General features: G+C 34.0%; 2 protein-coding genes and 1 pseudogene across 2 annotated transcripts in view; all 3 read right to left on the bottom strand.

Moving 5' to 3' along the window:
* Nucleotides 1–733: 733 nt before the first annotated feature.
* LOC149527286 (uncharacterized) lies at nucleotides 734–1,263 on the bottom strand. Its single transcript, XM_089783424.1, has 2 exons — nucleotides 889–1,263; nucleotides 734–748 (listed from the first exon to the last, which is right to left on the bottom strand). The coding sequence occupies exons 1-2, from the start codon at nucleotides 1,261–1,263 to the stop codon at nucleotides 734–736; spliced, it is 390 nt and encodes a 129-aa protein (XP_089639550.1).
* A 4,386-nt stretch (nucleotides 1,264–5,649) lies between these two features.
* Nucleotides 5,650–8,599, bottom strand: LOC110415618 (uncharacterized; annotated as a pseudogene).
* A 1,824-nt stretch (nucleotides 8,600–10,423) lies between these two features.
* Nucleotides 10,424–13,140, bottom strand: part of LOC110415617 (uncharacterized) — a 3,282-nt gene continuing 565 nt past the window's right edge. Inside the window, exons 2-5 of the mRNA XM_021427319.2 lie at nucleotides 12,574–13,136; nucleotides 12,335–12,421; nucleotides 10,931–12,037; nucleotides 10,424–10,694 (exon numbers count right to left, since the gene is read on the bottom strand). Coding sequence (XP_021282994.1) covers nucleotides 10,533–10,694; nucleotides 10,931–12,037; nucleotides 12,335–12,421; nucleotides 12,574–13,136 — 1,919 coding nt within the window. The 3' untranslated portion in view covers nucleotides 10,424–10,532. The remainder of the gene's footprint in view (nucleotides 10,695–10,930; nucleotides 12,038–12,334; nucleotides 12,422–12,573; nucleotides 13,137–13,140) is intronic.

The raw sequence follows: 13,140 nt of genomic DNA, 5'->3' as shown, positions 1-13,140 counted from the left end.
TCTCTGTTTCCTCTTGCTCCCTCAGTTTTGGTATCAAAGCTTCGCTGCCCACCTAGCCAAAGGTCAAATCACGGTCAATATTTTCTATGTATCAAACTTTTCTGCAAAAACAACTTGAGGCAAACATTTATATCCTACAGTAAATTTACTCTTGAAAGAGATTAAATGTGTCTGTATTACCTTATTTAGTGCGCATTGAATATGAAAAATAAATGTGCATTCCTTACAACAATATATCGGATCATTTTCATTTCTTTGTTCCTCGCATATATCACAATAATATTCTGCAGAATCATCTTCTTCAAATCGCTTGACGAGTATAAGATCATGTCTATGGTATTTATGTGTAATAACAGATGAAATCTCAAGACATCCAAAATGAAAATTGAAATTACATTGCACGCAACGATAAAAAATGTTGTCCTTGCGTTTGGCCCAAATTTTCTTACGACAAATGTTACATCGGTATGTAACAACGTGAAGTTTTATTTGAAAACAAGTAAGACTGTGCTCGTGGATCTCATGGTTTAAGCTGGGTTGGAGTCTAGAACAAAGAACATGCAGGCTGAATTCACACTTTCGACAATGATAGGCTACCTCATCGACTTGATCTTTACAGGCATAGCAACATGGGTCGGAGTTGTTGACCTTTTTCGTTGGCTGAATGTAAAGAGGGTGTGACAAATGAAAAGGATGTCCTAAGATTTTGATGGGTATCTTAACCAAGCATGAGTCATGGATCCAGAAGCTACAAGATGAACAACCGTAAGTCACTCCTGACAGATGCTTCTCACACCAACCACAATTGTAGTGTTCCTTTCGTACTTTTCTATAGTGGAAGATACTCGTCAAGGGATGTTTGTGGACGAAATGTGGCATTTTTCCAACCATCTCATCAAATCTTTTCCTCTCTAATTTCTCCAGTGTCGCATCATTGGTGCGAGCAGCGCATAAGACATCAACTTCGAAATCACAATCAGCGCAAAGATAGCAGTGGCCTCGAGAAAGAGTGAAACATATGTGGCAAATGAAATTGACATAATAGTACCGCAGAGTAAGGAGGTGTTGGGTGTGGAGAGGGTGTGAAATCTGAGGAGGCAGTTGTTCTTCTGCACAAGATGCATGCAACCAGAAATTAGGGCAACTTTCGCAACTATAAGCCAACCCATCAATTTGCTGATGGCATATGTCACAACTCGCCTCTTCATTGTCGTAACAATCATTCAGCAAGTAGTGTTCATGAAGGAAAGGTTTAATGTCCATCTCAATTCTCGAAACAGACAAATATGGGGTTGATGGAGATCAGAGAAATAGATAGAGCCCTGCAAGGGAAGAGTGTAATATCCGAAAAAAGAAGCTGAAACAGAGTCTAGTTGCTCGGGGAAGAGGAAAAGAATCTGATTGAATAAAAAGGAATAGTAATTAACTTTACTTTAAAGCGTTACAAAAGACATTCTACAAATGACTTAAGTTAATATTTATTTCACGAAAATGGAGAAAAAAAATTTAATTATTGTAAAAGAATAATTACCAATGGTAAAGAATACTTGAGGTTACTTTATCACTTTATTCTATTCTTCCTTGCTGAAGAAAAGAAGATGTAATTACAAGGAAAGGTTAAGGTAAAATTCTTTTATAGGTCAAAAGTAAAGGACTGTGAATGATAGCTCTTTCACTTCTTCTTTATATTCTGTTTTCCTTTTGGTAGTCATTTAACGAATTACCATTGCTTTCTCTTCTTATTATTAAGTGATTAATGGGTCTTATATTTTATTTTAGTATTAGAAATTTCAATGGATAATATAGAGGTTAGTTTTTTCATATACACACATAGTCTTCGTTTCTCTCTCTCTCTCTCTCTCCCTCTCCTTTTGTCTATTGCTCTTAGCTTTCATGTCTAAATTTCAATTTAGGATGTCTGGGTCATTTTGCTGTCTCTTTTTCTTTCGGTTGTTACTGGCGCTGGTTGCCATGGTCTTGTTGTCTTCAAGGTCTGATTGTTTAATCCTTTTGGGTGATGTCTTGTCCGTTAGGGTCTTGCTTCTTTGCGACCAGGTTTGGCTTTCGGCTGGCAATAAGTTTCTGTCTACGCTGTTGTCCTTCTAATGATGCTGCTACTACTTCTTTGTGTATTTGCTTGCTTTTTTTTGCTTTAACAGTTAATAGGTTTGGAGATAGGGGATTTGAGATGTAGATCATTTATTATATTTGAGGGAAAAGTGTAATTATTAAGTCATTCCTTGGCATTCTACGACAAGAATTTCCACTATTTTTGTTCTTTAATTTTTGCTCAATCAAACTATTGATTGATATGACGGTTATTTTACTCACTAGATGGATACACGAAAGGCATATATTATGATTATCTTTTAATGTTTTGATAAAACATTACACGTTCTCATTTTGATATATTGATGACAACTTCGAGTTAATTACCTAAATGAGCTATAAAACCAACATCATATTTTTTTTCTATTTTCTTAAAGATGTTTTTCTCTATTTAAAAGAGGAAATTATTTAACTATGGTGAAAATATGAAAGCAAATAATGCTTTAAAAACTTTGCTAATCTTTCTTGTCTTAAAATAAGTAATTAAGACTTATCCTTTTTTTTATGGAATACTGTTCTCTATCTTTCAGAAAAAGAAAAGGGTCAAAGAAAACTATACTCATCATTAAAGATAAAATGTGATTATGGTACTGCCACAAATTTGGAACTAAAAAAGAAATAGGAGAAACAAGAAAAGCATTTTCCTCACATTGGAAGAGCAAATATACCACCACGGGCATCACGCATTCTCAAGATCAAATCACCTTTTCCTTTTTTTAAAAAAAAAAACAAAATTATTTTAAAACATATATTTAACTTTGCTCAAGATGTCAACGGGTAAAATAATAGTTATTTTTCAAGTACTACCCTATTAAATTATAATATACTCAAACTCTATAATTACTCGAATAAAATTTAAAAATATTACTCAAACCTGTCCCTTAATATCCTAAAACTACCTAAACCCATTAAGAGCTAAGACCTTGCTCTACTTATTGCTTTTAAGAGAATAAAGGTTGTAATTTTAGAATCGACATTTCCTCCCTTAAGCTTTTTGTGAGAAGCATCTTGTTGCTTCTCAATTAAACAAAATTGAATTTAACAAGTTTGTACAAAGTTTGTAATATCATAAAATTAGATGAAACAATATAAACTAGTTCAATGCAACACATCAAATGCCCATAAAGTCTTTTTCCTTTCCCGCAGCACTTTCTCTTGTGGAAGAGCAAAGCTCTTTTCAAAGATTTGAGAAAAGAGTTATCAAAGAATGCATGCATGGCAACAGTAGCTAAGACAGCAAGTGAGCTTGAAATTAAGCTTCAAAGGTCACTTGCTATTTTAGCTACTGTTTTTGCAAAGATAATTTTACATTATCAAAGAAGTATGGTGAAGATTCATCCTCTCGATCAAAATTCGATTCATATTCTTAAATTGAAGATATTGGAGGAATGGAGACTATACGCACTCACCTGTATGGATTTGATACTTGGGTGCCTGTTACAGTTGTACTTAGTGCAACACACAACAATGTAATAACATCTTTTCCATTGTTAGACTTGGATACTTTTTTAGTATAGTATATGATAGCATATTTAGTTTTACATTTACATTTGTTTGATATTTTTAGATATTATGTATTTATGATGATTTTTAATTGTATGAACTTGACTTTGAATTTTAGTTTTTAATGCGAGTTCTTCTTATAAAATTTGAATGTAAATTATAGATGCCAATTGATAATTTATTACCAAAATTTTAATTGGTAATTTCTGTTGGAAAGGTATTACTGACTGAACAACGGAATTTTTGTTGAAAATGCATCATCGATAAAAAATTCTGTTGGAAATTTTTCATAGAATTTTTCATTGAAAATGAATTTCCTATGGAAATTTTGTGAGAAATTTTCAATGGAATTCCATGAAAAATCCTTTTCTATGAAAATTTATGTTGGAAATTTCCAACATAAATTTCGTTGAAAATATATTTCCAATGAAAATTTTGTCGGAAATTTTCAATGGAATTCTAATGAAAATACTTCTCTAATAGAAAATTCTATTAAAAATTTTCGACAAAATTCCATTAAAAATTTTCAATGAAAATGATATGATACAACCGATAGATTATGCACTTTTTTTTATGAAATTTTCTGTTGAAAAAAGACATTTCTAACATAATTTTAACTTTCTCCAACAAAAAATTTTATTAAAAAAAGCTTATTTTTTTGTAGTGTTCCAAAACCCTATAATCTTTCAAGGTTTCTTTTGGTGTTATCTATTTTTTCTCTTTGTCAGAAATTAACTTCTCTTTTGTTTGTTTCTGTTGATTATTGTAATGATATAGTTCAGTTCCATGTTCCATTACCTTTGAGTAAATTGTGTGTTTTTGCTAATAACAAAAAATAAAAAATGCATAGATAGGTAAGATTGGAGCTTTTATGAATTGTTTGCTTTAAAAAGGAAAGGATCTCAGCTGACCATCTGATCCTAGATAGGGCCTAGGGGGACATCAGTTATAGGAAAGTTAAGGTTCATGCTATCTCTGGTCTGCGATGGCTTTGAAGATATGATTCAATGGATTAAGCCGTTTAGGATAACTGCAATGTCATTTTTATTTTCCTCCGTTGTACAGATTTCTTAACAGTTATATTTTTAATCATGGTCACAATCAGCATCATGAATGTCATTGCTTACCAGGTTTGATCCAGGTGACACTTGTTTTAAAAGTGGCTAGTTATGCTTATCTTGTTTATTGATGAAGTCCTCTTGATACTTCTTATTTAGTCACAATGGTAAAGCTGACAACATGACCTTTCAAGATGTTACAGTTAAGATTTAGATCAGTTCCATTAATCAATTGTTCATTGTCAACCTACTTATGTTAGTTACTTGGAGATACATTCCAGCAAAGATGGAGAATTTATTCAGCAAATATGCTTGCATGGTGCCTTTTAAGCTTTAATTGAGGGAATTATAATTTAAAGTAGATTCTCTTAGAACTTATTGGAGTCTGAACTTGATATCTTTATACCTGGCTTTAGCTATTATGGTTTCATTTATTTTTGCTGGAAGGTCTTGACGCTAGACTTCTGGAGAACAGGACCATTTACAATGTATCTAACTTTGTTACTCTTAGGTGCACAAAGGCTTCAATTCCTCTACTGAGAAAAAGCAGAAAGGAGTTTCAATTGCTGTTATCTAAGAAATATGACTTTTGAAGGAGAAAGGTATCATACCACAAAGGTCTGCTCATGCCTAGAAGATGTTTATACCGGTTCTTGTTTTTCTTTGGCAACATCCTTCCAATTACAAGTTTCATTAATAAGCAAGGTTTGAAAATTCTTTACAAAATACAATAGCTAACCCAAGGTGCTGATAAAGTTGCAGCAGCTTTTCATTCCTAAATTTGGCCATAATACTGAAAATGATGAAGCACCATGTAGTAAGGCTAACATGAGATGAAACAATATTTTCCTTCAAAGTATGCAAGCAATATACATGCACTTTCCTTCAAGTGATAATAGTTTCCGTGATGGAATCATATGCTTCATCTAGCAAAGCAAAGGCAGAACTAATTTTCTTAATGACTCCGCTGCTCTTCTATTCATTCCTTCATTGCTGGATTTTCATCGTCGCTTTGCTGCTCTTCTATTGATTCATCTGTGGAGGCTTCACTCTTAGCCTGGATAGAGGTGTTCACAAGGTGTGATACCAAATTTGCGAGTGGCTCTTCTACTGGTACAATTTCTTCCACCTGATGAAGCATGAATTTTGCTGTCAGACTTCATTAATTTTATCGTTATACTTTTGTAGAAAAGAAATCGCAAAGTTAAATGACTAGACTCATCTATAGTATATGTCTATTCAAAAAATAAACTGTATGGTTGTCTAGAGATTACATGCAAGTTTTTATACGCTTATGATACAGGCAAATTATATACAGGAGATCATATCATATTGTGAAGCACGCATTCGATGTGAGCTACAAATAATCCCTGATATTTTTCGCAAAAGTAGACATGATCTTTTGGATGTTTTTCTTCTTCACAAATATCACAAAAATATTTTCCTAAATCATCTTCTATGAAATAATCTCTAAGGGTAAAAGGGTGGATATGACATTTAGATTTAATGAATTGGGGGATAGGGACACATTTCAAATGAAAATTGATTTGACACAACAAGCAACGATAGAAGGGCACATCACTAAAAGATTTGTTGCATTTATTACATTTGAAATGAATATCTTGTCCAAAGAATTTGTCGGACATATTGGCGAAGAGTTTTTGGAATTCTGTACCCAAATAGAAGAGAGGATGAGGGTCAGACTTGGATTCTAAGGCTCGCCACAGGGAATTGGCACATGAAAGATGGAGGTTGATGTCTCCATATTGCCTACAATTGAAGATGATGACATTCATATGGAATAAAGCACGGCATGCAAGATAGCATATGTCTCGATTTAAAATTGGGTGCAGGGGGTGTTCCAGATGAAATCGGAGTGCCATCTCCGGTGGAAATCCAAGACAAGATTCATGAAGAGTATATTCACAGACAAAGCATCTAGAAATTAAACCTGATATTGGTAGGAAGCAAAGGTTGCATCGAGAGTATTTTTTGACTTGAGTAAAATGGAAGAAGAAAAGTTTGTGATCTTGTTGGAAAGGGCACAACTTTAACTTTCTGGCCATCTCTTTTAGCCTTTGAGCCTCGTTGTTAGGCTCGGTTGAAGTAAAACATTTCACATCAAGCCCGAAAACACACAAGTAGTAGGCGTAGCCAAACCCAACCGACATGCCTCTACATTCACGACAAAAAAATCCCCCACTCTCAAAGAGATAGAGAGGATACTGGGGGTGAAGAGGATGTAACACTTCATAGGACAATTTGACGCATGGATTGTGTAAGTAGTATTTGCAACTTTCACAGCCATAGGCTTGGCCATAAATTTCAAAAGTGCAAGCCTTGCAGAGAACATCTTCATTCTTTTCAATTATCTCATAGTAGCTTAGGGGATGGCCATGAGTAAAATGTTCAATTTGCTTCTGCAAACAAGAAAGGATAGAATGAATATAATTATTTTTATTTTTACTACCTTTAAGTACTAACTTTGTAATTGAGTATTCATAAATGACAGGAAAAAGTAATAAAAATAATAGAAAAATGACAAAAAAAGGACTATTAAAAATTATGAGTAGTTATGATTAATGTCTTATTTTGTTTAAGCATTATGTACTGCTATGCTAGCCAAACTTAAGCAATTGTACTATTTAAAGGAAAAATTCTTGTGCATAGAAAAGTACGTAAGGTCAACCAAAAAATAATAATAACAAAATTCAGATCTTGACATGTGTTATTTTGCTCAATCATTTTATAGTAAGGAAACAAAATTAAGGAAATTTAGAGAATAATGGAGTGGACTTTGCCATCTGATAAAGAATTTTATGATTTTTGTTTGTAGTGCTTCAAGTGATTTGATTTGTTAGTTCTTTCACATACCTCAAGATTTTGACTTTGAGATTCTGCATTGCCTTTCCCTGTTTCCTTTTGCTCCCTCAGTTTTGGTATCAAACCTTCGCTGCCCACCTAGCCAAAGATGGAATTCTGGTCAATTTTTTCTATGTATAAAACTTTCCTGCAGTAAATTTACTCTTGAAAGAGATTACATGTGTCCTTATTACCTTATTTAGTGCGCATTAAATGTGAGAAATAAATGTGCATTCCTTACAACAATATATAGGATGATTTTCATTTCTTTATTCCTTGCATATATCACAATAATATTCTTCAGAATCATCTTCTTCAAATAGAGTGACTAGTATAAGATTATATCTATGATATTCATGGGTGATGGATGATAGAATCCCAAGACATCTAAAATGAAAATTTAAATCACATTACATGCAACAATAAAAAAAGTTGCCGTTGTGTTCATCATTGATATGCTCACCGCAAATCTTATGTTGGTAAGTAACACCATAACATTCTATTTGAAAATAAGTAAGACTGTGCTCATGGATCTCATGGTTTAGGCAGGGTTGGAGTCTAGAACAAAGAACATGGAGGCTGAATTCACACTTTTTACAACAATAGAATCCCCAATGATTTCATCTTTACAGGCATAGCAACATGGATTGGAGTTGTTGACCTTTGTTGTTGGCTGTATATAAAGAAAGGGTGGCAAATAAAAAGGAGGTCCTAAGATTTTGGTGGGTTTCTTAATGATGCAAGATTCATGGATGCAGAACTGTTTGGAACATAAAAATAATAAACAACTGTAAGTCATTCCTGACAGATGCTTCTCACACTAACTACAATTGTAGTGTTTTTTTTCTACTTTTCTATAGTTGAAGTACCCATCAAGCGATGGTCGGGGACAAAATTTGGAAATTCAAAAGAACTCTCATCATATCTTTTGCTCTCTAATTTCTCCAGTGTCGCATCATTGGTGGAAGCAACGCATGAGACATCAACTTTGAGATTACAATTAATGCAACGATATCTGTGGCCTCGAGAAAGAGAGAAACATTTGTGGCAAATGAAATCGACACCATCGAAGTTACTAGTGGAAAAAGTAAGGAGGTGTTGGGTATGGAATGTTGGTATATGCCTTTACGCCAATTAGATTGATCAAGGAATATATATTGTCATTTAATGTATATTTAATCGCATAATTATATGTGATAGGGTTTTCCTTCATGTTAATGCAATAATAAAAAGTTATTGAGTACTAATTGGATGAAGCCCATGGAACATAAAGGCCTTGCAAGAGAATTGTAAAGTTGTTATAATTATGAGATCACTATTCATCAAACCAATGTTCCTAAAATTATTTTTGGTCATTGTATTGTCAAGACAAGGCATTGACAATGCTCAAAGACTGTCACATGTTAAGTCTCTTTACTTGAGAAGTAAGCCTTTGATCTTATAGATTGAAGTATATGGGATACTTGAGGATAACATATAGGTGCTTGTTAAAGAACAAGTTCACTAAACATTACTTGCTATAAGAACTCCATTTGGTATTTCATTCAAGTATCTATGAAAAATATTCTCATGTGATAGTCATGCAACTAGTCCTTAGACTTGAGACACTAAGTCATCTTATATAAAGAATAACATACTTTGATTTCACCTTTACGGGTTTGGAAGCAATCAAATGCCTAAACAGGTGTTTTTGAGTATACCATAAAGCATACGAAGGTGAATGAGTAGTCAAGAGAGGCTTCATCACCTCAAGTGATATGAGGGGATGTATCTCACTTGTTCTCAATTCTTGATTAACTTGGATAAAATCTTTAACCAAAGCATGATGAATTTGAGAAAAGTTAAGTAGAAGGGAATTAGAGAAAGAATTTATAGAGAGAAGCTCTAGAGGATCCTCTGTTAGCTCCGAAGGGGGGAAAGAGCCCCTCTAAATAAATTGTAAGGCTCTATATATAGTATTAAAAGTGACAATTACTCAAGAATAGGTTTTAATGTGTCTAATGAATGACATTATTATAAATAACTCTAACATGAGTAACTGTTACTATAATTGGGTGTAATAAGACTTGTTCTCAAGTTAAAGATAATAAAGAAGACATATATATGAAAAGGTATAAAAGAAGAAGCTATATGTGAATAGGTTCAAGAAAAGAAGTTGTATGGAAATAGGTACAAGAGAAAAAGGTGTATGTGAACCGGTATACAAGAACAAGGTAGGAGAGTGGAACACTTGTGTTTCAAGAAAAGATAGAAAGACCTCTTAACTACCTTCATATCTGAGTTACTAAACCAAACTCTCTAAAACATTCCAAGATGAAAATAACTTATGAACCTTACCACTTATTCTGGGTTGCTTTCACTGTCATCCATGTGGAGTGGTTATTTTGTGCGAAGTAACTGTTTAACTTGTATTAGTTGTTCTATATAAAGTAGTGTTATGCTTTTTCTAATTGTTCTATGTAAAATAGCGTTTCACTTGTTCTAGTTATTCTGTGTGAAGTAGCACTTCACTTGTTCTAGTTATTCTGCATAAATTAGTGCTTCGCACGTTTTGGTTGTTCTCTATACAATATTATATTATAAAGTAATTTTTTAAAAAATAAGTATTAATCCAAATCAAGTATCTACACTTGTCTCAGTTCTTTTGCTTTTCTTCCACTCCATTTCCCTGTTGATGCTTTGTTCTCTGCCTTGCATTTGTTCTCCTCAAGATCCAACTCAAAATTTAAGGGAGTTTGCTTCTATTGCTAACACAGTTTCTTCTACCAAATAAAGCAAACATATAATGCCACGTTCTGACAATGAAAGCACATTCTTCATAAACTTTTGGAAGGAAATAATTTGCAAATTTTTGTATATTAAAGTAGATTGTATAAGAACTTATTTTCCTTCAAGTATGCAACAAACAATATACATGAACTTTTCTTCCAGTGATAATAGTATCCTTGATGGAATTATACGCTTCATCTGGCAAAGCAAAGGCAGAACTACTTTTCTTAATCACTCTGCTACTCTTTCCTTCATTGCTGGGCTTACGTTGTTGCCTTGTTGCTCTTCTTTTGATTCATCTGTGGACACTTCCCTCTCAGCCTGAACAAAGGTGTTCTCAAGGTCTGGTACCAAATTTGAGGATGGATCTTCTGCTGGTGCAATTTCTTCCACCTGATAAAGCATGAAATTGCTGTCAGACTTCATTAATTTTATTGTTATAACTTTGCAAGTAAAGAAATCGCAACATTTAGTGACTATACTCATCTAAAGTATACGTCTACTCAAGAAGTAAAAATGTATGGTTGCCTAGAGATTACATGCATGTGGTTATGTGATATGTCCATGCAAGTTTTTATATGCTTATGAAACAGACAAATTATATATAGGAGATCATGGACAAAACATACCATATTGTCAACCACGCATTCGATATGTGCGACAAATAATCCTTGACATTCTTCACAAACGTAGACGTGATTTTTTGGATGTCTTTCTTCTTCACAAACATCACAAAAATATTTTCCTGAATCATCTTCTAGGAAACAATGTCTAAGGGTGAAGGGGTGGATATGATATTTAGATTTAATGAAATGTGGGATAGGAACACATTCCAAATGAAAATTGATGCAACACAACACACAGCGATAGAAAGGAACACCACCAAAAGATTTGTCGCATTTATTGCATTTGAACAGAAAATGTTGTCTAAAAAATTCGTAGTTGAGCATATTGGCAAAGAGTTTTTGGCATTCTGTTCCAAAATAGAAAAGAGGATGCTGGTGAGACTTGGATCGTATGGCTTGCCTCATGGAATTGGCACATAAAATATGGAGGCTGATGTGTCTAAATTGCTCACATTTATAGACAATGTCTTCCCAACTGAATGGACAACGACAGGCAAGACAGCATGTGTAACGGCCTTTATTGAGAGTTGGGTGCAGGGGGTGTTCCGAAAGAGGTGGGAGTGCTATCTCCAGTGGAAATCCAAGACAAGATTCATGAACAACATAAGAACAAGTAGAGCAGTGATAAGTTAAACCTGAAAGTGGCAGGAAGCAAATGCTGCACAAATAGCCTCGTTGGGCTTTGTGCCTAACATTGAAGAAAGAAAGCTCGTGATCTTGTTCGAGAGGGCACAACTTTGACTCTCTGGCCATTTCTTTTAGCCTTTGACCCTCGTTGTTAGGCTGTGTTAAATTAACGCATTTCACATCGAGCTTGAAATCACAGAAGTAGCAGACGTAGCTAAACCCAAACGAAAAGTCTCCACATTCATTACAGAAAGCTGGTTGACTATCATTAGAGAGCTGGAGAGGATGCTTGGGGTGAAGAGGATGCAGCACTTCATAGGACAATTTGGCGCATTGAATGTGTAAGTAGTATTCGCAACTTTCACAGCCATATGCTCGGCCGTAAATTTTGAAATCGCAGGCCTTGCAGAAAACATCTTCATTCTTTTCAATTACCTCATAGTAGCTGAGGGAATGTCGATGAGTAAAATGTTGGATTTGCCTCTGAAAACAAGAAGAAAGGACAGAGTGAACATAATTTTTTTTTTTTTTATGTAAAGGAAAAGTTCTCTTGCATAACAGAGTTAAAGTGAACCAAAAAATAATAATAACAAAATTCAGATCTTAACCTTTCTAGTCTACACTTAGCATGTGTTATTTTATTCAATCATTTTAGAGTAAGGAAACGAAATTAAGGAAATTAAGAGAATAAGGGAGTGGACTTTGCCACCTGTTACAGAATTTAATCAGTTTTGTTTGTAGTCCTTCAAGTGATTAGATTTTGTTAGTTCTTTCACATACCTCAAGATCTTGATTTTGAGATTCTGCATTGGCCTTCTCTGTTTCCTCTTGCTTAATCAGTTTGGGTATCAAAGCTTCGTTGTCCACCTAGCCAAAGGTCGAATCATGGTCAATATTTTCTATGTATAAAACTTTTCGACAAAAACAGCTCAAGGAAAACATTATATCCTAAGTATATTACCAAAACAAAAGTAGAAAAGTAAAAATTTACCCTTGAAAGAGAGTGTATGTGTCTTTACCTTTTTTAGTGCGCATTGAATATGAGAAATAAATGTGCAGTCCTTACAATAATATATATGATGTTTTGCATTTCTTTCTTCCTCACATATATCACAATAATATTCTCCAGAATCATCTTCTTCAAATGGAGTGACGAGCATAAGATCATGTCTATGATATTCATGTGTGATATATGTTGGAATCTTAAGACAACTGAAATGAAAATTAATATCGCATTGCACACAACGATAAAAATTTTTCACCCAGTACTCCCAATATGCTGCGCCGATATTCCAATAACAAATGTTACATTGGTAAGTAACCTCAGAGAGATTCTTTTCAAAAGAAGTAAGACTGTGCTCATGAATCTCATGTTTTAGGCAGGGCTGGAGTCTCGAACAAAGAACATGCAGGTGGAATTCACACTTTTGACAACGATAGGCTTTCCCAAGGATTGCATCTTTACAGGCATTGCAACGTGGCTCAGAGTTGTTGACCATTGTCGTTGGCTGTAAATAAAGAGGGTGTGATGAATGAAAAGGATGTCCTAAGATTTTGGTGGGTATCTTGATCAAGCAAGATTCATG

The sequence above is a fragment of the Theobroma umbraticum genome, unplaced genomic scaffold, assembly GCF_002168275.2.
Source record: "Theobroma umbraticum cultivar Fairchild unplaced genomic scaffold, ASM216827v3 scaffold_147.0, whole genome shotgun sequence".
Taxonomy (NCBI): domain Eukaryota; kingdom Viridiplantae; phylum Streptophyta; class Magnoliopsida; order Malvales; family Malvaceae; genus Theobroma; species Theobroma umbraticum.
This window is presented reverse-complemented; position numbering and strand designations above follow the sequence as displayed.